The following is a 24,314-nucleotide window of genomic DNA, read 5'->3' as shown; positions in this document are numbered from 1 at the left end:
GGGAGGAAGTGTATGAAGATATATGGCGTAGAATATCCTACACATAGGGGAAACATTCTAATTAAGATACTTTAAAAGCTATTGAAGATGTTTATTTAATACTAGAAATGTGGTCAGCTATCATAAAGTATTTCTCTTCATCACAAAATGGTAAGGATTTACACAATCCAAGGAGGAAAAAAAAAAATCTAAAAAGTTTTCTTGACCTGGGAACTACTTCTTCTAAAAAGGGTCTCCAAAATCTTGAGTAGAATTATTGTACTCAGTCATGAAATGCTTGAGTTTTTCAACACAGCGCTCACCTATTTCATGTAAGTTCTGCCTCAGTGCAAACTGGATAGACTTTTCTAACGAGGGATCTTTCTCAATCAGCATTTTCACCACCGTCCCGAAAGTCTCACAGTCTTGTCGGTAAACCTGCTCGATCTCTTTGGTTTTGGAGGCAATGGCTTTAGAGCGGCTGCTGAGCTGGCTGTCTTCACACACTTCTGTGCCATCTGTGGTGTTTGACTCGGGTTCTTCTGTCTGGTCGATAAAGAAGGGTGCTGTGGATGCCTCCTCAAACTCAGAAATTTCAGCCATTTTCGTCAGCCTTCTCTAGGGTTTTGGTAGCCCACTTGCTTTCAGCCTCAGCTAGTTCCTTCTCAGTTAGCCTTCTGGGATTGTCTAACACCTTGGATGAAGAAACTGCTGACGAACTTGAGGGTGAAGTATCTCTTGAAGTTTTCAAAGACTGGATGGATCTCTTTACTTCTGTGCTGAGATTGACGGAAGGAGTGTGTCCTGCTCCGTTCCGGTGAGGAGCTTCTGCTGCTGACACTGGAGCCGGATCTGCTGTGTGGGGAGTCCTTCCGGCCTTCAGGTGATTCTCTGAAGAAAGGGGTGTCCCTTTTATGGGGAGAACGATCTCTTGAGTAATGGGAAGAGTAGAAACATTTTTCTTCTGAAGCCATCTCTCATGTCCCTGTAGTCAGGCTGCCGGCTTGTGGAATGATCGTCTCTTGCCCATCTGTAGCCGGATTCATCTCCTCTGTGAGATGGGCCACTTCTTCGATCATGAGAAAAACTGCGGCCCTCGTCACATACTCAGCAGCCTGCTTCATCGGGTCTGGCTAGCAGAGGCGGTCTCTTGTCTAGCAGAGGCGGTCTCTTGTCTAGCAGAGGCGGTCTCTTGTCTAGCAGAGGCGGTCTCTTGTCTAGCAGAGGCGGTCTCTTTGGCTCAACATTAACTACTCTATGGTAGCCATCACTGGGATGGCTCCTGGGAGGCATCTGTTCTCTCGGAAGTCGTTCGTAGTCATATCGACCCTCGGACCACATTTCATCTCCTGTGGGAGGGAGTCACTGCGTTCCACTGCCGCACCACCGCCGCCGCCTGTCTCTGAGTTTTAAGACAGCTTGGTCTACAGAACAAAGGCTACACAGAAAGACCATGTCTCAAAGGCAACAACGAGAGCAACAGAATCCACTGGGGAAGGGGCTGCATGTTTCTCATCTCAGCACACAGGAGGACGTAGAGGCAGAAGGATCAGGAGTTCAAGACCATCTGTGGCTACACAGTCAGTTGGAAGCCAGCCTAAGATACAAGAGAGCCTATGCACATGCACACATGAGCAAACACACACACACACACACACACACACACACACACACCATACACAGACATAAAAATAAAATAATTCTTCTTTTCAAAAATCTATGTCGGTGGATGCCAGGCAGGAAGAGCTGCTGTGCGCAGGTGAGCTCCCTGGAGACGGCCCACCATCTTGCTCGGCTGTGATGGGTGTGCTCTGGTGAAGTGCAGCCCCAGAGACTTCATCCCAGGATTGCTTCTTGCTACTGATGTGCTGGCTCATATAGGTCATTGCCACAATCCACACCTACTTAGCTTGGTGTGAGTGGACACCGGGAGACCCTCACAGCCAATAGCTGGTGTGATTACTTCCTGGGTGATAGCCCACCCTATTGGGCAAATTTCCTGCAGATCAATATGAAGATGAACTTTCATGAATCAATGCTGTTTAGGTGAATTAAAGACTTTCTAGAGTTCCTGGGTTGACTGAAATAATTTTAGGAGGAAAGCTTAAGGAGATGGTTTTAGTTGCTTTGCCAGAAAGATGTAATAAAGTCAGAATCCATATAGACTAGTAAGTAAAGGGTGCATAATAAGAAATGCAATGAGCTTTCATAAACTGCACTAAGAAGAGAAATAGACTTGGGACAGATTTGTGATCAAGGAAGAACATTCATTCTAGGTCAGGTCCCAAGATGAAGTCCCAGGTGTGCACTGTGATAAAGCAAGGTCATGTGACACTGTTGCTTTGAGCTTACAATGAGCTTACAGAATGAACACTGCTTTGAACTTACGGTCAGCATCCTTCTGCAACTCCCCTTCTGTGTAAGATTTTATTTATGATGTAATTTTTCTTGCATGAAGGACTTCTTTGTCAAAAAGCTCTATAAAAAGCTGAAAGTAGCTCCTCCAGCTAAGCAAGATGCCCAAAGGAAAGAAGGCCAAGGGGAAGAAGGTAGCTCCAGCCCCCCGCCATGGTCAAGAAGCAGAATGCCAAAAAGGTGGTCAATCCTTTGAGAAAAGACCCAAGAACTTCAGCATTGAACAGGACATCCATCCCAAAAGGATCTAACACGATTTGTCAAATGGCCCTGCTACATCAGGCTGCAGCCGCAAAGAGCCGTCCTCTATAAGCAGCTCAAAGTACTTCCAGCCATTAACCAATTCATCCAGGCCCTGGACAGGCAAACAAAACAGCTACTCAGATGCTTAAGTTTGCCCACAAATACAGGCCAGAGACAAAAAGCAAGAGAAGACACAAAGGCTACTGGCCCGTGTTGAGAAGAAAGCTGCTGGCAAAGGGGACGTCCCAACTAAGAGACCACCTGTCCTCCGAGCAGGAGTCAATACAGTCACCACCTTGGTGGAGAACAAGAAGGCTCAGCTGGTGGTGATTGCCCATGATGTAGACCGCATTGAGCTGGCGGTTCTCCTGCCTGCCCTGTGTTGTAAGATGGGGGTGCCCTACTGCATCATCAAGGGAAAGACCAGGCTGGGGTGCCTGGTCCACAGGAAGACATGCACCACTGTTGCCTTCACACAGGTTGACTCAGAAGACAAGGGTGCTCTGGCTAAGCTGGTGGAAGCTATTAGGACCAATTATAATGACAGATATGACAAGATCCGCCGCCACTGGGGAGGCAACACTCTGGGTCCTAAGTCTGTGGCTCGCATTGCCAAGCTGGAAAAGGCAAAGGCTGAAGAACTCACCACTAAACTGGGTTAAATGTACACTAAGTTTTCGGTACATAAATATAATTACAAAATTATCTTCCCCCCAAAAAAGCTGAGAGCAATAATAAAGTTCTGGTATAACCCTTTTCTGATTCACCCTGTGTGTGTTCATCTGTGTACCTGACTTACTTTTTTGTCCTTTCTCACCGGCTCACAAAGGGTTAACCAGCACCACAGTGAAAGGAAGAATAAAGTAACTAGGTTTCTTTTTCTAATCCCCTGCAGCTATCAGCAGGAGTTAAACTGCCAGAAGTCTTCTGCTTTTGGCCACAAGGCAGATGCCAAACCCATCACTTTCCTCGGTCCAAAAAGGCTTTTGACACTATGTAGCAGTTTGTAGCCAGGAGAAAAGGCAAGGGAACAGTTGCCGCTGAGCAACACGAATAAAACAAAACGGAAAACTAACAGGACGACCTCAGCAGTTAACTTTCAGCTGCTTTGATGGGAAACTGCAAATGCCAACAAGGAATTAGGAAAACCTTAGTGCCTGTGTGACCAAACAGCTGAGGGACAAAGTTAGAAAAGAACAAACCCAGCCCGGGCTGCTAAATGTGCTCTGGTAACACATGTGGAACAGACAGGGGTCCTCCTGGGGAAGTCCACCTCAGTCCAAGAGGTCTGTGCTGCACTTCTCGTTGATGACAAGACAGGGTAGCCTACAGGTTGAACTGTGGACATTCGGCCAGAGGGTGGTAAGTGTTCCCTACCTTGTCCTGGGACAGACTGGATTGAACTGAGGCCAGAGGGTGGGTAAGTGTTCCCTACCTTGTCCTGGGACAGACTGGATTCAGACTCTCCAGTACTCTCAATGGATCAAACCACATAGTTTGTGACTCATCGTAGTTAGGATTTCCGTTGCTGTGATGAGACAACTTGACCAAGGCAACTCTTACAGAGGACAGCACCCACATGCATGCACATGCACGCGTGGGATGTGCCCTCATGACAGACAAGTAGGTCAAGGGACCAATCACGTTCTCAGCAGCTTCCCTTTAAGGTGTTTGAAAGAAGAGAGAAGCCTGCTCCCTGGATCTTTTGTGCTTCGGGTTTCTACACATGAGTGTCTGCCATTGTGATGGTACCACTGGAGGCTAACCTGATGGGTCCTCCACGGGGAACTCCCAGGCTCCGCAACTATGACTTAATAAGTCATATTTGCTTTTATATGACCTAAGCACAGTTGTTTTCATTGGAGCACCAGAAAACAGACTAAGAAGTTGATGTTCAGACCTCAAGGAAGCCTCTCTTCCCGATGCTGGCACGGAGCTCGACTCCCTTGCTGATCTCCTTGAACAGTGACCTCATGTTTAAAGGACATCTTTAGCAGGGCAGCAATAAGGCTAAGTGGGTAAAGGTGCTTGCTGCCAAGCCTGATGACATGAGTTTAGTCCCCAGAACTTACATGGTGGAAGGAGAAAACTGACTCTACATGTTGTGGAATGCAGGCAACCACACACCTGCACTCACACGTACATACACACAGACCCAACAAGCAGTAGATTTTAACAGTAGATTTTAAGGGACATTTGCCATCACCCTCTCCTCCCTCCAAATTTCCAAGTACAAGTTGCCATCAGGGGTATCTGGAGAAAGATAAAGATAAAAATGAAACAGTATCCACAAAGGATAATGCTTGAGGAGGGAAAGGATTTTATTTAAACCTGCATTACAATAAAGACTGAAAGCACACGAATCAAGGTACTGATCTAGGAAAACTTGGCTAATTATCTCGGCAAATACCTGAAGGAACTGGGTATTAGAGTTGAATTTAAGGAAAAGAGCGATTTCCTAAAGTCCTCTCAATTTATTCAGCATTATTTATAAGGCGTTGCTATAGAGAACCTGAGGCAACCTGAATCCCACTTGAGGGTTAGCCATGAATTTCAGGAGGGAGGGTGTAGTCCTTTAGAGCACCCCTCAGGAAGGTCTTGGTCTCCTTAGCAACTATGTCAATGATGCACGTGTATGTCTTGTATCTGTAGTAGCAGATGACGAAGTTCCACAAGCCAAACCACCATGAGCTTGCAAGAACCCTGAGGATCCTGTTCACGGGAAAACTCATCATCAGCGACAGTATCCTGTACCTCCTGAGCATGTCCTGAAGGCGTGGGACTCTAGAGCTGATCTCCGGTCTCCCTATGCTCTGAGCTACCCGCCAGAGTGAAACCTCATCCACACCAAAGAGCTTCTGGTAGGTTTGAAACACCCTCTCCAGGACAGCAGTATTATATGGGGGGCTGTGACCTGCCTCCAGGTGTTTCATGAACATCTGATCCTTCTGCAGAGAGCAGGCTTTGTTGCTGATGCACTGGTTGCAGACTTCACTAAGGGTCTCTAAGGTATCTAAGTACCTGATGCTAAAGATGTCTTTTTGCAGTGTATTTCTAAGCTCCGAGAAGTCGTGGAGAAGTGGTCTAAAGCAGGATACCAGGAATATGGGGGGCTCCTTCACTTCCTCATTCTGAAGATTCTCCCTGATATTCTTTATAATACTCTCCAGTAACTGAGGTTCATCGAGGGTACTTGTGCTGAGGTCCCTGTCCAGCTTGGTCCAGACGACATAGAACCTCTTTCTCATGCTCTGCATGGCTTTGGCCAGCTTCACATGGTTGGAGCTGAACTGCTCAGAAGCGATGATTATGATGAGGTCACATGTGCTAAACTGCATCTCATCCAGGTAGCTCTCCATGGTCTGGGCTGTGGCCCCGGTGCCAGGCAGGTCCCACAGCTCCACAAGGGGAAAGCGGGAGGAGGAGTAGCAGGATGGTGTCTGGGTGGTCCTCACCACCCCAGTGGGAGCCGAATCCTCCTCCTCGTGTCCAATGAGCCTAAGGGCGTTGAGGAAAGATGACATACCATTGCCAGAGTCCCCAGTCACAGCGATCTTTAATGTGTGTCTAGACTTCCTCTGCATTTCATCTTTGGCTATCCATAGCACTTTCTGCAAATCCCCCTCTGCCATAGCCTTACCGATTTTCTCAATGGCTTCTGCAGAGGGAAAGTTCTGGCTGGTATAGAATGACTCACCAGCAGTGGTGGATTTAGATGATGGGCAGATAAATAGCAGAAGGGATTTTGCCACATATTTGAAAAGGGTATAAGTCTGCAGAAGAGAAGAGCCAGAGAGTCAGACTCAGGATGACAGAGGAACCCACAGATGTCACGTACCCCAGCCACGCTTTCAGATCTGCTGCCAGAGACAGCAAAGGCCCCTCCCTTGAACAGAGCGTGGTGCCTTCTCTGGGATGGGGTTGCTCTCTGGCTGCATTCACATTTCTCACCTTACAACAGGACTGAAGATGTTTGGATCTGAGCTGCAGAACATCAGCTGGGTTCTTCAATGGGAAAATGGGGGTGCGGGGCTGACCACGGCTCTCCACAGCACAGCCCACTGTGGTTCTTTTTTAAGAACCAAATATTCAAGGGCTGGAGAGATGGCTCAGAGGTTAAGAGCACTGACTGTTCTTCCAGAGATCCTGAGTTCAAATCCCAGCAACCAAATGGTGGCTCACAATTGGCTGTGATGGGATCTGATGCCCTGTTCTGGCACACAGACACACATGCAAACAGAGCACTCAAATGCATAAAATAAATAAATAAATCTTTAAAAGAAAATCAAATATTCAGCTGGGTGTGGTGGCATACACCTTTAGTCTCAGCTCTTAGAAGGCAGAAGCTGGTGGATCTCTGTGAGTTCAAGGCCAGGCTGGCCCACCAGAACTATATAGGAAGACCCTGCCTCCAAAAAAGAGATTAACTTTGTGTGTTTGTATGTGTCTGCCAATACACACATGTGCAAACACCCATCCATGTGTGTGTGTTTGTGTGTGTGTGTGTGTGTGTGTTTGTGTGTGTGCTTGCTCATGCGCATGCATGTCAAACATCAACCTTGGCTGCTATTTCTCAAGAGCCTCTCATCTTGCTTGTTTTTCCGTGTCTCTCTCTCTCTCTCTCTCTCTCTCTCTCTCTCTCTCTCTCTCTCTCTCTGTATGTGTGTGTGTTTTTGCTTATTATTTTGCTTATGTGCGCATTCATGTACCATGTGTGTATCTAAAACTTTTGGAAGCCAGTACAAGGTCACAGGAATTGAACCTTGGTCCTCAGGAAGAGCAGCCTGTGCTCTTAATAGCTGAGCCTTCTCTCCAGCCCTTGTTTATTAGGACAGAGTCTCTCACTGGGACCTCATGGATAAGGTTAGATTTGGTTGTCCAGGAGCCCCCAAGATCCAAGATCTGACTGTCTCCACCTCCCAGCACTGGGACCACACTCAGCTTTTTTTTTTTTTTTTTTTTTTTTTTGGTTTTGGTTTAGGTTGGGTTGAGTTGGGTTTTTTTTCTAGGCAGAGTCTACATAGCCCTGGCTGCTCTGGAACTCTCTGTGTGGACTAAGTCTTTTTTATTATTTTGCTTGTTTTGTCTTTTGAGACAGGGTATCTCTGTGTAGCCTTAGGTGCCTTGGAACTCACTCATTAGACCAAGCTGGACTCGAACTCAAAAATCTAACTGCCTCTGCCTCAGAATGTTGGGATTAAAGGCATGTGCCGCTACACCCAGCTTTTTTCACGTGGGTTCTGGGGATTGAACTCAGTTCCTCATGTACTCTGTCTCCCCAACCTGGGTAAATGAATTATTTATAATCACACTATGAAATTTGGAATGATACTTATCAATAATTACCTGCATAGGAAATACCCAAAACCCATCAACATCAGCAGACAGGTCAAATCAAACTTCCCAAATAACCTAATTGCTTATTTGATTTTTTTTTTAGATTCATTTGTATGTATGTGTGTTTTGCCTACATGCACATATATATACCATCTATATACCATATGTGCTCTTTGTGCTCCCAAAAACTGAAAGAGAGTTTCAGATCCCCTGAGATGGGAGTTACAGACAGTTTTGAGGGACAGTGCTGGGAAGAGGACCCAGGTCTTCTGCAGAAGCAACCAGTCTGATTAAGAGCTGAGCCGTCTCTCTGGCCCTAATCTACTGATTCTTAATAAACACTAAGATTTATGTGTCCCTATGTGTTGACATTGTCACTAATTCGTACTATTCTGCAAATGGGTAGGGAGATCTCACATGCTGGGAGAGTGGAGACGCCATGTCTGAGAAGAGTGTGGTACAGAGGGGTAATGGCCACCGCGTGAAGGAGCCGGGAAAGCACAGCCCAGAGCATAGCCCAGCTGGGCAGCCCACTGGGTCCAAAGTAGCCAAAATAGAACACGGGATTTAGTAAGTTGTAACTAGGAATTATCAGTGGGAGGTTGAGTCTATCAGCAATGACGGTTAGACAGTGGCCCAGCTATTGTGCTGACTAGGGCATATCAAAATATAAAAGCTGTGTGTGTGTCTTTCATTCGGGAGCATAAACCACTGAGGCAGGTGCAAACTCATTGCTGGGAACTATTAATTAAGCATTTCAACAGGCCTTCTTCACAATGCCACCATTAACAGGGATCGTTGGAACATAGAATTTGAGGAAACCTAAATCCATCTTCCAGAACCATGATCAAAACAGCTCCAGAACAAACTATCTCTTATTTCCTTAAGAAAAGAAAAATTCTATTAAAATAATCAGATGGCATCTTGTGCCAACTAAAAAGCTTCCCCCATCTTGCCTCTCTGCGTTTTAAATTTACCTTGATTTAGGTTTTGTTGTTGTTGTTTCTGTTTTGTGTGAAACTATAAAAGCTTCCTGAAGCTTCCATGTTATAACATGAACGTGAGGTAACCTAAACCTCTATTCCTAGACCATGGAAATCCAAAATGGCTCCAGAACCGCCTAATTCCTTAGAGGGAGAGACCCCTAGAGGTGTCATTCATTTGAGAAAGGCTGTTTGCCTAGCATGCATGAAGGGATACGTTCAGTCCCTAGGGCATGTATCATACGCTTGTATTCCCAGAACTGAGGAGTTGAAGCAGGAGGATAAGAAAATTAAAGGCATCCTCTCCTGTACCAAGTTTGAAGATAGCCTGGACTACATGAGACCCTGTCTGAAGAGAATAAATAACCTTTTCTGTGTGCTTCACCACCAACAGCTTAAAACCTTACATCAGCCAGATGTGGGGGTGAACACCTTTCATCCCAGCAGAGGCAGGCAAATCTCTGAGTTCAAGGCCAGCCTGGTCTACAGAGTTCCAGGACAGCCAAGGCTATACAGAGAAACCCTATCTCAAAAATAAATTTAAAAAATAATAAATAAATACATTAAAACTCCCCAACTCAAGACCATATCTTTGATTCATGAAGTGTATGCTTGCTACATGAACAGCTCCCATGAAAGACACTTTTCCTATCCTTACACTGAAGAGCCCAGGTGTCTGCCCCATAAGGCCCACCGTTCTACCTGAGGGACCACTTCCAGGGAACAATTTCGGAGTGTTGATTAGTTCCCTGTGGTGGTTCTACCGAGTTCTCTCCTGGGGTGGCCTCTCTCCTCAGTCCTTTCCTGGGATGCTTCCTCCCTTGGTTCCCTTCCTGAGGTGAGTCCAGCTCAGCTCCCCAAACAGTTTGCTGCTACTTACACAGTGGCTGAGTCTGGACATGACCTCAGCATGGAGGGGACCAGCCAAGAGCCCCAACCTGTGCTTGAAGATTCCCCCAGCCCCTTGCAAGCCCCAACAAGTTTCTGAGGTCTCTGTTTTCTGATCGTGCCTTGGGCAAGCCACGCTACCCACGTTCCATACCTTTTTTGGCAAGTTCCTGAAGAAATCCATGGGGTGCTCCCTACACGGCTCTCTGCTGTCTGTGTGAACGCTCTGTAGTCTTAACTCAAATGGCGGAGCTGATGATGTTCCTCTGGTTCTTTCTCCTCCCTTCAACTGTGTGGGTCTGGTATAGGCCTTGTGATCTTTACTCTTCTTCAGAACCTATTAGAAAAAAGATATTTCACAAGCTGGTGACGGATGGGGAAATACATTGTTAGAAATACATAAGGAGTCCATTGTCTCATCTTTCTGTGAGATCACCATGGTACGCATGAATGCCCTACTGGGTGCTCTAAAGAGCAGCAACCATGCTGAGAAGAGGGGCGAGCGCCAGGCCCTCATCAGGCCGTGTTGCCCAGGCAACTGAGATGATGAAGCATGCATCGTTGATGGTTACAGAGCCAGGACCATGTAGACCCCAAAGGCAGGCTGAACAAGTATGGACTGAACACCCCTAGATTTGATTTACAGGTCAAGGACCTAGAGAAACAACAGAACAATGTACTCCCTGTCAGTGTGGCGCCATCGTCCTGGACCATGAAGAAGCAAGAGGAAAACACACAGGAGGGGAGATCCTGGGGTTATTTTTCTAGAGATGTAAAACCTAATAAAAAGCCTCCATGGACCGTTCAGAAAACAAAATGACAAAAGAAGAAAGGAAGGAGGATTGAATTACACCAAGCAGTTCCTGGTTAGTCTTCTGATTGATCTAACGCTGAGTACAACCCTCCGTAAAGATCCAGATGTCTCTAAACACTCTGGGGAAAGGGAATGAAGAAAGTTCTTGTCTCACAGGCAGGAGTTTGAATCCCTGGCGTCCACTTAAAAGCCAGATCCAATATTTATGCCTAAAATACCCTCACTGGGAAGGTAGACATAGGAGGATCCCAGAGGGCTTGCTGGCCAGCCAGTCAGGCCACGAGGTTCATTGAGAGATTCTATTTCAAAATAAAATAATTAATTAAATAAATTGGAGAGTGACTGAAGCAAACACCCTGATGTCAGCCTCTGGATTACACACACATCCACACAGGCACGCACACACTTACAGCCACAAGTGCACACACAAATGCAATAGTCTCACACCCTCACAAAAAGGTCATATATGCAGTTTGCACAGCGGCCCTTTGATCTACTCTATGTTACCGTGTTCTGTTGGGTTGTGTTTTGTTAAAATTCTCTTCCAAAAGGTTAAATGCCGGCAGTCTGATGAAGAACCAGCTTCTCCAATGCAGATGAAAATACCCAACTGAGTTAGACAAAAAGTTCCCTTCCGGACCCAGCCTTCCAAACCAGGAGTCCTTGTCCCTGCGTGTTCCATACACGTTACACAATTCCAGGACATTCCTATATTGCCTGTAGGATGTTCTGATCCTGGACTCTGGGCCCCAGAGGGAACATCCAAACATTGGGCAAGAGAATATGAGTAAAATCCCACCTGCTTTCTATAAACTAGGCACCATCAGAAGACCCAGAGATATGCAGGTAAAAAGGAGCACATTGTCTCTGTGCCGGTAAGCCGGAAGGGCTCCATTCAGCCAAAACACCCAAAACAGCAGGCACTCCTGTGGTCCTGAAGACAGTGGTGCCTGCTGCACACCGGCCCCAGAGAAACACCTGACCCCAGGGTCCCCTGCCCTGAGCAACTTTATAGGCCAAGCAGGAGTCACTCACCTACCTGCTCAGAGGCCATACAAAAAAACTGCAACCCGGGCCCAGGATGGTCAGGAGGGAGAGAATAGAAGTGTAGAGGGGCAGGGTGCTGTGGGGAAGAGCGATTAGAAGAGGCAGGAGCAGCTGAAGGGCAGCCCGAGCTCCTGGGTTTCTCTCAGATCTTGCTCTACCTTGGTCCTGATGCAGCTCCCAAGCTTCTAGGCATGAGCTCTGCCTGCTTCAACCCCCACCCCGGGGGGCGGGGCCGCTGACAGAACAGCTTTCAGTTTCAGTTCCTGGAAATGGCTAGTTTTCAGAATTTAGCAGCTCAGATTCCACGTTCTTCATAGAGTGGGGGTGGGGGGGGTCTGTCCGATGTCCAGGCGTGGGGGTCAGAAGTCTGCCCCGGAACCCTGCTATCCAAACTGCAGTCAGAGCCGCCTGGTGTGACCCTGCTGCCTCCCTTCCCGGAGCCCCTCTTGATGATGGCACCACATCGTCGAGACCCGGTGAAACTGGTCCTTGGAGACCTACTCACCCTTCAGTGCTGCTCCTTGGGGTTTCTGTAAATCCCACCTACTAGGAAACCTCTTTGCCCTGCTCTAACCCTGTCATCTAGCCAGGATCAAGGCATGTGGTCCCAACAGAATACACCACCTTTAAGTGGTCTCCTTCTGCCCGTGGGTTTCTCTGAGTTTGGAAAAACTTTACATTTAAATCTGTGTGCTCAGTTGCCACTTTTTGGGTAGCATCTTTGTGCACAATGATGCCCTGGACCACTGAGTGCCCAGGTAAAGGGGAACAGACTAGTTTTCTTGTGTTGCTGTTTAGCAAGATAAGACACAGTTGGTGTACTCTGCTATCTGATGCTCTCGTGTTTACCTGTGCAAGCCTGTTCTGCTGGTGGGCACTGAAATCACACCTTGACTCAAGTTCTTTGTCCCTGCTATACAAATAGAGTCATGTTTCCCAGACCAAGAGGTAATCACTTTTCTTTCTCCCAAGAAATAAGGGCTAGTATGTAACAGTGACCTCAGACTGTTACTGTGTGTGTATTCTACAAGGAAAAAAAAGTATCTTCCAAACTAGTCTGCAATTGTGACCATTTATCTATTCTTCCTTCATTCCTCTGCCCCCAACAGTAAAGCCTGGACCACCCACATGCACTGTGGATCAGAAAGGATGAGCACAGAAGTGATGGGCAGATGCCTAGCTACCAACAGGTGCATCCACTTGGAACACATTTCCTGCAAAGCAGGTGCTGTTTGTCCATAGCCTTCTTATAATTACTCTCAATCCAGTATCTTAAGTCCCAGAGATCAAGAGATGCTTTGCAGCCCTGTGCGTGGTAATCAGCAACTCACCTCTACCTTTGTCCCTCTGGTGTCCTGTTGTCACTTTGGGTGGTCTTATCTTCCTGTAGGTTTTGTTTTGTGTTTTGGCAGCTGTTCATTATTGATGCCATGTTATTATAAATTATCAACGTACATTTTTATTGTAGGTCCAGCTGCCTGGGAGTCCCAAGTTCAGGTCCTCTTCTAGGTCTCAGGAACCTAAAATCACAAGAACAGTTTTCTTTTCCTGGAAATGTTTGTGCTGCCCAGCAAGAAGCCAGTGCTTGCCTGCTTGCTTTCATTTTTGATGTTTGTGAATGTGATTCTCAACCAGTCAGCTTCCTCCTGACAGAAGGACATGAGCCAGAAACTGTTCCAGGCCTTTCTTCCAGCCTCATTCCGGGGCTTCTTTTATTCCCCTCCCCCTGCTTCCCGTGCTGACCCAGGAGTGTGTGCTCTTCTGGGGGAGGGACGTGTTTGTGGGATGGAACCCTGTGCTGCAGGAGCCACTTCAAGAGGCTCAGCATTTTCCACTGTTGCGGTGAAATTTTTAAATTTTGGACCTAGTTGGTACCAGAAGGGGCTTTTGTTGGTTGCTTGCTTGTTTTGTTTGTTTAGTTGGTTGGTTGGTTTTTGGGTTTTGTTGTTGTTATTTTGTGTTGTTTTCCTCTCCTTTCTTTATGAATTTGGCCAGTGAGAACCCTTTGAAGGACAAAGAGAAGGCTCAGGGTACAGGGTGATGGACAGATGCCTAGCTCAGGGTAAAAGCTGCCAGGCCTGGTAACCTGAGTTCAATTCCTGGGTCCCACAGAGAAAAAGAACCACTACCCACTCCCAAAAAAACCCAACTATTCCACAAAGTTGTTCTCTGATGACATGTGGGAGATAAAATAAATGAATAAAATGTAATCAAAAATACAAAAAATAAAAAATAAAACCTTTGGACCTGAAGGGAAAGGGGGTTGCATTTTGTACTTAGAGCACTGGAGACAAAACTTCCGGACAGGCCCAGAGTCAGGCTGCCATCTTTCCATAGAGCCTAGGTCTGAAGATGCTTGCTGTTTTGCTAGAAAGTTAAAGAAATATTTAGATTATTTAGGATCCTTACAAGGCCTCCCGTGGAGAATCAGGCAGTGTTCACTGTAGACTGCCAAGCTGACAACTCTGTATGCTTTTCATAGGTAATCACAAAGCAAATACTGTCTTTTGAGATTAATATGACCCCACCGATAAGGATTCCCACCCCCATGAACCCTAGCCCTGACGACCTTACCCCTGAGTATCTCCTGTCTGAGAACCCTCACCTCTGGTGACCTCACTCTTGAGGACCCCATCTGTAAGGACACTCACCCCTGATGAATCCTAGCCCCAAGGAACCCACTCCTGAGAATCCCACCCCACTGAGAACCTCCAACTCTGAGTACCGAAACACCTGGTGACCCCATCCCTGGTGGCCTCACCCCTGAGGACCTACCTCCATTTGTGGTGACCTCCAGCCCTGTCAGCCCCTACCTCTGGTGACCCATACTACCAAGGACCCCAACAGAAAGCTAACACACGGCAAAGAATCACCATCTAGGCCCACTTCTGTTTGCTTGAACTTTATTGAGGCATAATTGACATTTAAAAAAAGACACAGGGTTTGGTGGACACACACCGAAGTTTCTTCTTTAAGCTCTGCAAAGTGCTAATGTTTTAAATGTGTCTTTCCTCCTGCAAAGTTATCATCGTTGGTAGAATCCTTAAGGGTGTCATCCTCTGGGCTGGGTTCATCACAAGTGGGAGGCCTTAGGGGTGAGGTCATCTAGACCTCAACAAACAGTATTTGTGATTACCTATGGAAAACATACAGAATCATGAACCCAAATGACTTACACCGAATAGACAGCGCATGGCTATCCACAGGGGAGGGGGCGGGTTAGGTCTCAAACCTGGGACCAATGGCTAAATGAAGTGGCTATTTAACAAAGTGAAACTGGCTGCCAGGTTCTCCCGGCATCCCTCGGTCCATACCTGTTTCATGGTATAGCTGCCTTTCCCTATATAATCCAACTGGAAACCCTCCTGGTCTTTTGGTCTCCTGCTCCCCTGACTCTCCTCTCTCTCCTCCCCACTCTCCTCACACGGTCCTGCTCAGGGTCACGCTCACTCTGGACTCTCCTAGATGTCCCTACCTGGCTCTGCTGTCGGCTGTGTCTACAATAAACCTTCTCCTCCTCCATACCTAGGAGCAGTCATGGCCTCCTCTCTAATTTCTTTCTTATTTTTTCCCATTTGGGGTGTGAACAGTCTAAGTTATCGATGGAAATGTCATACAGAGAAAAATCTCCCTTTGTCAGGGTAATGGCAGTTTCAATCTCAGCACACGGGGAAAAAAAAAGATGGACAAACAGGAAGAAAGAAAACAAGAAAATTGAAAAAGAAAGACCTCTCTTCAACTTTAAAAAGAAAATTAAAAATTTTTATGTGTATGAATGCTCTAGCTGAATGCATCCCCACTACCTACCTCTGCCTGCAGGAAGAGGCCAACGGATCCAATTACAGATGGTTGTGAGGTTCTGTGGTTGCTGGGAATTGAACTCAGGACCTCTGGAAGAGCAGACAGTGCTCTAACCACTGAGCCATCTCTCCAGCCCTCCCTTCAGTTTTTATTTTAGAGTATAATCTATATAAGCAAGGCAAGCTGGACGCTGTGAGGACAGTGAGAGACGCACACTGATTCCCTCTCTCACAGTTTCCTTACCGCATTTCAGAGCCAACACGCCACCTTAGCTTTCCTATAGCATCGTTGGTTTTATCTCACGTCTTGGTTTCCCTCTCGAGTGTCACATGCATGGGCCTCAAATCAGCCCCGTGTTTGCTTGTTCTGCAGAAACAGTCTCAAGCTGTGCTCTACTTCCCCTGGTTCGTATTCAGTAAAACCCAGTGTTTATTCCGCTCCCCGTGCAGAATAATTCCGCCTAAAGAGTAATCGGATTGTTTTCTTTAGGATAAGTACCGAAATATACTTTAATCTCGAATTTACACAGAGCAGCAGAGACTCACTGGGCACGTTGTGCCTACATCTAGGGACCTGCATCTAGGAAGGAGACTACATCTCCTGTCTGGCTGTCAGGCAACAGCCTGGGTGCCCTATCAAGGAACATTTGCATTGTTTATAGGCTTGTCCATGTTTCTTAAGGATTTGCTTTCACGTTTAATTATGTCTGTGTGGGGGTATGTGCTTGTGTGTGCAGGTGCCCGTGGTGGCCAGAAGAGGACGTCAGATTCCCCTGGAGCTGGCGTTATAGAGGATTGTGAGTCGCCTGGTGTGGGTGCTGGGAACCAAACTCCAGTCCTACATGAGGACAGTATGTGGCCTTAAACCTCAGAGCCATCTCTCCAGTCCCTAGATGCAATCAACCTTAAAGTTCCACAGATGATAACCCAAAACATAGTATACCTGTCTGCACTGTTTCAAAATGTTTAAAGAGGGTCAACGAGTCACTGTGTGTGTCATTTCCCCAGAGGTCACACCACTACCCATGGCTGTGTCATGATTTTTGTGTCGACAGCAACACTGCATCACAGAAATTGCTTATCTACAATCTCACTCGCAAATTGGACTTCCTAAAAGTGGCTCGACTGCTAATTTACATTTCAGCTTTGGTTGAGAAACTGAGTATCTTTGCACATGATTAAGGGGGGGGGGGGATTTTCCCTTAGATCGCTAGGGTCTTATTCATGTACAAAGCATCCTCTGTTAACATGTGAGGACTCTCTGGTGTAATCTCTGCATCCCTGTCTCATGTAACCACATATATGACAACTATAAAAAGAAACCGTGATGTCTGTCAGCCTGGGGATGCTCTCAGCAGAGCAGTACAAAGCCAAGTCACATGGTAGATATATGTATTTTTTTAAAAATCATTTCCTCCAGGTGGGGTAGTGTATACCTTTAATCCCAGCACTCAAGAGGCAAAGGCAGGAGGACTTCTGTGTGAGTTCAAGGCCAGCCTGGTCTACTTCTGTAGAAAAGGAGATTCAGGAGAGCCATAGTAAGATCCTATCTAAAAACAAACAAAATCACTTCTGAAAACTTTGTGCCCAGAGAGTTTGTACTAGTCTCATGCTAGGAGAGACATAACTGTATGCAGCATAATACTGTTATGTTCCCAAAGGTCACAAAACCTAATACCACACCCTCAGCTGTCTCTCCTGCATTCTGAAAACACTAAAGTCACCTAAACCCCAGGCCAGCTGCCTCACTCTCTGTCCTTAGAACCTTACTCAGAGTTCACACTGTCCTGCAAGTAGACATTTTTCTTAAGTAGAGTTTTAGCATCCTCAGTCACTGTGTCAAGAAGATAATTTTGCATATAGTAACTCTTTCTAAAGTAAAGGCCAGTGGCTACAAATCCGCCAGTGGCAGCAAAAACTTTCTCCATGATTCTCACAAGCTTATCTGCCACAGATTCATTCATCTCACTTGACAACAAACGGGGTGATTCAATGATAGATTCTAGCTCCTCTACAGACATGGACCATTCCTTCGCCATGTTTTCCAGTGACTTATAATCCAGCCCAAAGCAAGCCCTATAGTGGGCCAGGGTCCTCTCGAACTCCTGGATTTCATCACTGAAGAAAGACAGCATGGGGATGGTGGCAGACGCTCCAGACTTGAGAGCCTCCAGCCAGATCTTCTGTTTCAGGACATCTCTCCTGCGATCAATGGCAGTCTCGGTAATGTTAGGGAGACACTGAATGAAGATGTGACGCTTGTGTGCCGGCAGCTCTTCCAAAAGGGTGGTCTCCAGGCAAGGAAAATCAAACTGTGTCACCTCAATGCTGGAGACTAAGAAGACAGAAGGAGAGGCTATGTTGGCCTTCCGCAGCTTCTCCACACAATCAGTTTTGATCTCTTTCAGGATTTTTTCCCTATTGTAGGACTTGGGTTTACATCTCTTCTGATCCTGCAAATCGCTGTCAAGTTTTGTTCGAACAAAATAGAATTTTTTTTTTCATCTTCTCGATTGCTTTGGCTAGATGGGCATCATTCTCTCGAAAGCGAGTGGCAGAGATGATAAGGAAAAATTCATACTCCTGGAACTTCATCTTCTTCAGATATTCTTCTGGTTTGAATTTACTTGTCCCGACCCCAGGGAGATCCCAGATGGTCACGTTAGGGAACTTAGGGTGGGTGTATTTTGCCCTATCCATGGCCGTCTCCACCACTCCAACCTTAGCTGATTCAGTCTCTTCGTGTCCTATTCCCCGCAGGGCATTAATGAAGGTGGACTTTCCCGCCCCCGTCTCCCCCGTCACTGCGATGTTCAGGGGGGCTTTCTCAATGTCTGTCAAGGCAGCGTTGATTGTAGAAATCGCCTTCTGTATGTCTCCTTCTTGCACATGCGACTGAATTGAGCTGATGGTCTCCTCAGAAATGACTTTACTTTCCATCTTGAAACTCTTGAAGAATTCACTGAAGCTGGAGGCCATATCGTGGGTCTTTGCAACAGGTGTAGAAGAAGACTGACCCATGGCGGTGAGCACACAGGACACTGGAAAGAAGGCAGGAGTGGGAAAGAAGGTCAAAGGTTAGGACATCATGGAAACACTCGACTCTGCAGGTAGGGCAGAAGCTGCTCCAAACTTACACTAGGACTGGGAACATTTCCCTGCTCAATTCATTGATGTTTCTAGGACTTGGCTGCTTTGCTTTCTCAAAAGATTGTTCATTAATTGCGATGTCTGATTTCTCAAGCCAAACTTTCTAGACTATATCATTTCCCAACTTTTTAAATTTTCATTATTTTGAAAGAAGAAAAGTTGGGATACAGCACCATCTAATAAGAAAAATGAGAAATGCCACCACACTGCAGCTCATTTGTGCAGTGACAGTCCCTGACTTTGAGATGCAAGGGTGTAACACAGAGGTGCGCAGTTTGCCTAGCTTGCACCGGGTCCAAGGTTTAATCTACACTACCACATACACACAACAGTCATGGCTTACTATAAAGTTGTAAGACAGTGTAGTGACTATTTCTGGTTGTCAACTTGACTATATCTGGAATGAACCACAATCCAGAATTGGGAGGCCCACCTTTGATCCTGATCTTGAGGCATAGAGGTTAAGAATTTTAGGAAATTAAGGCAAGGAGATCACTGAGCTCAAGGTCATCTGGGACAAGCAAGTCCCAGATCCAGGTGTGGTGACACACACCTTTAAACTGGGACACACCTTCAGTTGGAGACCTACATAAGGACATTGGAATTAGGAAAGCTCTCTCTTTCTTCTCTTCCCCTCTCCCCCAGTCTCAGCCTGCCTGCCTGCCTTGTGGGACTGAGCGTCTGCTAGATCCTTGGACTTCACGGCTGCTGCCAGCCATTGTTAAGGAATTGGACTACAGACTGTAAGTCACCAACCTTGCTATATAGAGACTACCCATAAGTTCTGTGACTCTAGAGAACCCTGACTAATACAGACAGTAAGACTGTGGGGTTGTTGAAAGAGCAAACAAATACAACAGTGTGAAATGGAATCCCACTGCAGAGATGACTCAACAGCTAAGGGTGTTTGCTGCTCTTGCATGGAACCAAGTTCAATTCCCAACATCCAGATCAAGTGGCTCAGAGCTACCTGTCACTACAGCTGCAGGGGAACTTCTGGACTCCGAGGGACACTTATATGCACAAACGCACATGAAGACAAGCACACATATACGTGAATAAAAAATGAAATAAGCCTTAGAAATAAACCCTATACTTCTCTATAAAAGCTTATAGTACCAGGACCCTGACAAGATAGTCACAGATTGGGAGAAAATATTAGTGAAGGTCACATCCAATCAAAGACTGTGACCCAAAAATGTATAAATAACTCTTGAGACGGAACAATAAGGACAAACAGCCCCGTGCAGTGGTGGTGCAAACCTTTAATCCCAGCACTTGGGAGGCAGGGGCAGGTGGATTTCTGAGTTTGAGGTCAGCCTGGTCTATATAGAATGAGTTCCAGGACAGCCAGGACCACATAGAGAAACCCTGTTTTGAACCCCCACACAAAAAAAAAAAAAAAAGAAAAGAAAAGAAAGAAAAAACTGGGAAACAAAAAAAAAACAAACAGCATCTTCTTTTAAATAGATCAAAAACTGGATGGATTAAACACCTTTAATCCTAGCACTTGGGTGGCAGAGGCAGGCATAACTCTGAGTCTGGGGTTAGCCTGGTCTACAGAGTGGGTTCTAGGACAGCCAGGGCTAACCAGAAGCACACTATCTTAAAAAACTAAACTAAAATAAAAATGAAAAAGACTGCATGACAGTTTCTTCAGCACTACATTACAGTCAACACGCATGCTTCTTGGCATTCGCACACAAGCCTGCAACTGAATGTCTCCACAGGGCTTATTCCTAATTACAAACCCTGGAAGTAGCCAGGGTGCCCTCTGGTAGGCGAATGAACTAAACAGCTATGGGATCTCAGAGACGACCTCATACTGTGCACAAGAGCCGAACCGTTAAGCCACGAGAAGGCTGCACAGGCAACGTGACTCTGCCAGCAAATCACACATGCTGAGTGGCCCTCCATTTGCGACAAAATATAGGGGGAAAAATCAAGTCAGTGGTTGGCCCGAGTGAACTGGGTGTTTACTGAGATGCATCTTGGATGTATAGGACTTGAGGGAAATGTTCATGCGGTCTTCGGTCCAAGCATGTGTCAGAGGCAGTCCATTCTGGTAGGAGATGCCGGTGACGGGCCAGAGAGACCACGGAAGGCAGCAGTATAAGCCAATACCTTTTCTTTTCCTCTGTGGAATTAAAACTTCTCTTAAAAAGTAAAACCTTGATTAAAAAGCAAAAAGAAAAAAAAAACAACAACAAACACTACAGAAAAGACAACAACCCTTTGGGATATTTAAGAAAATTCTTTTAAATTACGTTTTATTGATTTGTGGGGGCGGGGTGCACATGCAGGGGTAAAATAACTTGTGAGAGTCGGTTCTCTCCCTCTACCATGCTCTACCACGTGGGGCCTGGAGAGAGAATTCAAGTCACCAGGCTGTGTCCGGGTCAGTCTGCCTGAGCTGAGACCCCACTCCTCACCCTGTTCCATCTTGTGTATAAAGAGTTCAAACACATGCCGGGAAGTCATCTAGGAGACTGACTGCAGCAGAATGTGTCACAGAAGAGACAGTCTGAATGTAGGGGTTGAAGAGGACATTGCTTGTGATGTCAAGAAGATTCCTCTGTCACTTTGGAACTCATACAACTTCTCGGGACACAGAAGACTTTGACATAGGACACAAGAAGGAATCACACACCCAGGGCTAAATATAATGAATGAGAAGCAAAACCACAATACTGAACCTCAGAGGAGGGGTGGGGATATGCTAGATCAGGAAACCAGGCCAGTCAGAGGAGATGCTGGGACAGAGGGCAGGCAGAAGGAAGCTCTCTGGCTCCTGTGAGGGAGCAGGTACTTTAACTGGAGCCTCCCTGGCAGCCACCTGTTCCAGAAAGAGAGGAGAGGAAAAGGGTAGTTTGGGGAAGAATTCTTTCTGAGTATGTATACAGGTCTCGTTAGGTGTGTATACAATCAGGGATGGTAAGAATTCTCCTTAACAAAACTAGAGACATCTGGCTTGTCACTGGATGGGTAAGGGAGTTGTCAGACACCGTGCATACCTGTGAGTTTCCAGCATGAATACCCACACACATAATTCTGTGGACACACACACACACACACACACACACACAACACACAGGAGTGGGGAGAACAGTCGGGAATCGGGAAATTCTTAGGCATCTGACATGTGCCAACAGCATGCCACTGTGTGGCAACTCTGAGTATTTGGGCTAAGTCTTAGAACGAACATATCTGGGTACAAAAAGGGTGGACTCCCAGAACCTTGTCTTCTAACCATTGAAAGTGCATATATGTACTGAGAAGCCAGGGGAAATGAGAGGGAATGTGTCCTGTGAACAAGTACACTTTTGTACACACTGCCTCACTTCATCTTGACAACCCTGCAAGCACAGTGTAATGATGTTCACCTTAAAATTAAACACTTCTTTGGTAGGGTACTAAGGATTGAACCCATGGCCTTGGGAGTGCTAAGTACCTGACCACTGAGTTGCAGCCCTAAGCCTTCTCCACCTTAAAATTAAGGATCAAAGAAAGCGAAAAGTTAAGACACATGGGGGAGGGAGTCCTACTGTTTACTAAGATCAGTGCTAGGATTCAAGGCTGAGGTTTGTCCCTCTGAGCTCAGAATTCTTTGCAGAGGCAGGGGCAAGCCTACAGTTTGGGAGGAATCAGAGTTCAGGGAGACACATGGACTCCTGAGTTTGTGCTTAGCTTATGTTCCTTGTCTTCCAAGTAAAGAGTGTTTGGATATTAGATGGATGGTGTCTGGTGTGAGGTGATCTCCAGTACAATCCCTTACCCATCAATATCCTCGACTTCTCCATAGCCTGGATATGACTGCTTCCTAAAAACATCCCAGATACTAAGTTCTCTGAATGGCTTTTAGCTGTCCTCCGCCCATCCCGCCTCTCAGCCTAAGCCCACGGTTCCCCCAACCACATCAAGCATGCCCACAGCTCCATCCAGACCCACAACCTAGAATCCTGTTCTGATATAGATCTATATTAATTAAAAAAACATATATAGCATCTCACCAGCTCCTCTGAGAAAGAGAGATTTCTGGCGAAAGAGTCAAGTCCAGTGAAGAGCTTCCCTCTGCAGTAAGCGCAGCCAAGTGCACACAGACGTGTACAGATCTGTCTTTGCTTGGAAGTCCAAGTGTGCTGTGTTTCATGACTACTACAGAAGAGACGGAACTGTGTTTGAAGAATTATGAGGTTTATCTGTAGCTGCTACCCTGCCCTCACAGTAATCTAGCCAACAGAGGGAGGGAGGCACTCTAGCAATGCCAACAGAATAGGAACTTCCAGAAACATGAAATTGAAAGTAGGTTTCTCCTAACATAAAAATTTCTAGGCATAGAAAATGAAAGCCACTAGGGTCAGAGGTTGGGTCCATTAGTCAAGGGGAAGATGAAGTAATGAGGAACGGGAAGTTTCATCTGGACTCCAGATTGTATTCATGCCATCAAAGAGCTGAGCCAGAACTCAGAGCCCACAAACCCACTCATGGCCTTGCTCCCCGATCTGCACAACCAGTCTCCATGGGGATAGTGATGTGTTTACTTTAGACCTCTTGACCTGGGTGCAGACTTTCTGAAACTCTCTCAAGTTTCCTCATTTACAAACTATGGGCTCCCAGCAAGATACCACATAGGAAATAAAAACAAATGTCTGCTTAGACTCAACAATTTGCTAGACTTGTTCTTGGTACTCAGAAAGTGCTAGATTTACAATTTTAGTTTTATTGCAAAGAGAACATATACGGCAGGTCTGGGAGGGACCCTGCACTTCTTATGTTAGCATGGAGTACCATCCAGATTTTTAAAAAGAATCCTTTTTTTTTTCATTGTTTTGACACATATCAATTGCACGTTTTCCTGTTAACTGCACTAGCATATTGTAATTGCACAGTGGTCTCCTGACACTGTGTGCACGTGTGTTATGCACTTGATGGCATTTCGTGCCACTGCAACTTTGTCTTCCTCTGACCAGCATTCAGTATGGCACTCCCATACTTAATGACAGCATGTGTGCTGCCTGCCCACCAGGCCCCCCGCCCCACTCCCGGGATCAACTTTCAGGTCATGTGGTTCCTTGTGTGCAACAGTTCACTTTGTCAGTCTCTCATTAGTAAACACTGGCTCTTCCCCTTCCACCCACTTTGCTGTAATAAAATTAAATGAAAAGAAAAACCATGGCGGTTTGAACAAGAATGTCCCCATAGGCTCAGATATTACATTATTTGGCCTCCAGCTGGTTGAACTGTTTTGGAAGGATTAAGAAGTATAGCAAGTTCTAGGACAGCCAAGGCTACCCAGAGAAATTCTGTTTCAAAAATCTAAAATACAAACATACACAACAACAAATAAAAGGAAGAGCCTGGGATTGAGGCTTTTGTTAAAGTGTTCCTACTATGAGTAACTATGAGACAGACTCAAGCAATCCACACCAAACCAACACCATTTTCAGGGAGGGAGGTATCTATGAGTCACAGTAGCACTTTGGTAACCGGTTGCTGCCATGAGGAGAGCGCCACCTACTGTCTGGTTTTAGAATGCAGTGCTAAGGTTGCTTCAAGTCCTCTGCACATGCGCACCTGGATCTGGATCAAACCCTCTCCCACCCACCCACTCACATAACTGTGCAGTTATACACTTCAATAATTCAAAGAAAAACATAA

The 24,314-nt window shown here is 46.2% G+C and overlaps 2 protein-coding genes and 1 pseudogene across 3 annotated transcripts; all 3 read right to left on the bottom strand.

The window, feature by feature from the left end:
- Positions 1 to 222: 222 nt before the first annotated feature.
- LOC308425456 (periphilin-1-like) lies at positions 223 to 1,320 on the bottom strand (annotated as a pseudogene). The gene has a single exon. The product of its transcript is annotated as a periphilin-1-like (transcript).
- Positions 1,321 to 5,177: 3,857 nt separating this feature from the next.
- Positions 5,178 to 8,415, bottom strand: LOC308426310 (immunity-related GTPase family M protein 3-like; the record flags this gene model as incomplete). Its single annotated transcript, XM_080924042.1, has 2 exons — positions 5,178 to 6,410; positions 8,392 to 8,415. 2 exons carry the CDS (start codon positions 8,413 to 8,415, stop codon positions 5,178 to 5,180), a joined length of 1,257 nt encoding a protein of 418 aa, XP_080780168.1.
- An 8,857-nt stretch (positions 8,416 to 17,272) lies between these two features.
- LOC308425492 (interferon-gamma-inducible GTPase 10-like) lies at positions 17,273 to 18,527 on the bottom strand (the record flags this gene model as incomplete). The annotated part of the gene is given in 2 exon segments (XM_080922833.1): positions 17,273 to 18,007; positions 18,009 to 18,527. Coding segments are annotated over 2 exon segments (1,254 nt in total).
- Positions 18,528 to 24,314: the final 5,787 nt, after the last annotated feature.

Source organism: Micromys minutus, assembly GCF_963924665.1.
Source record: "Micromys minutus genome assembly, chromosome: 10".
NCBI lineage: Eukaryota > Metazoa > Chordata > Mammalia > Rodentia > Muridae > Micromys > Micromys minutus.
The sequence above is the reverse complement of the archived record's forward strand: the minus strand, read 5'-3'. Positions and strand labels throughout refer to the sequence as shown.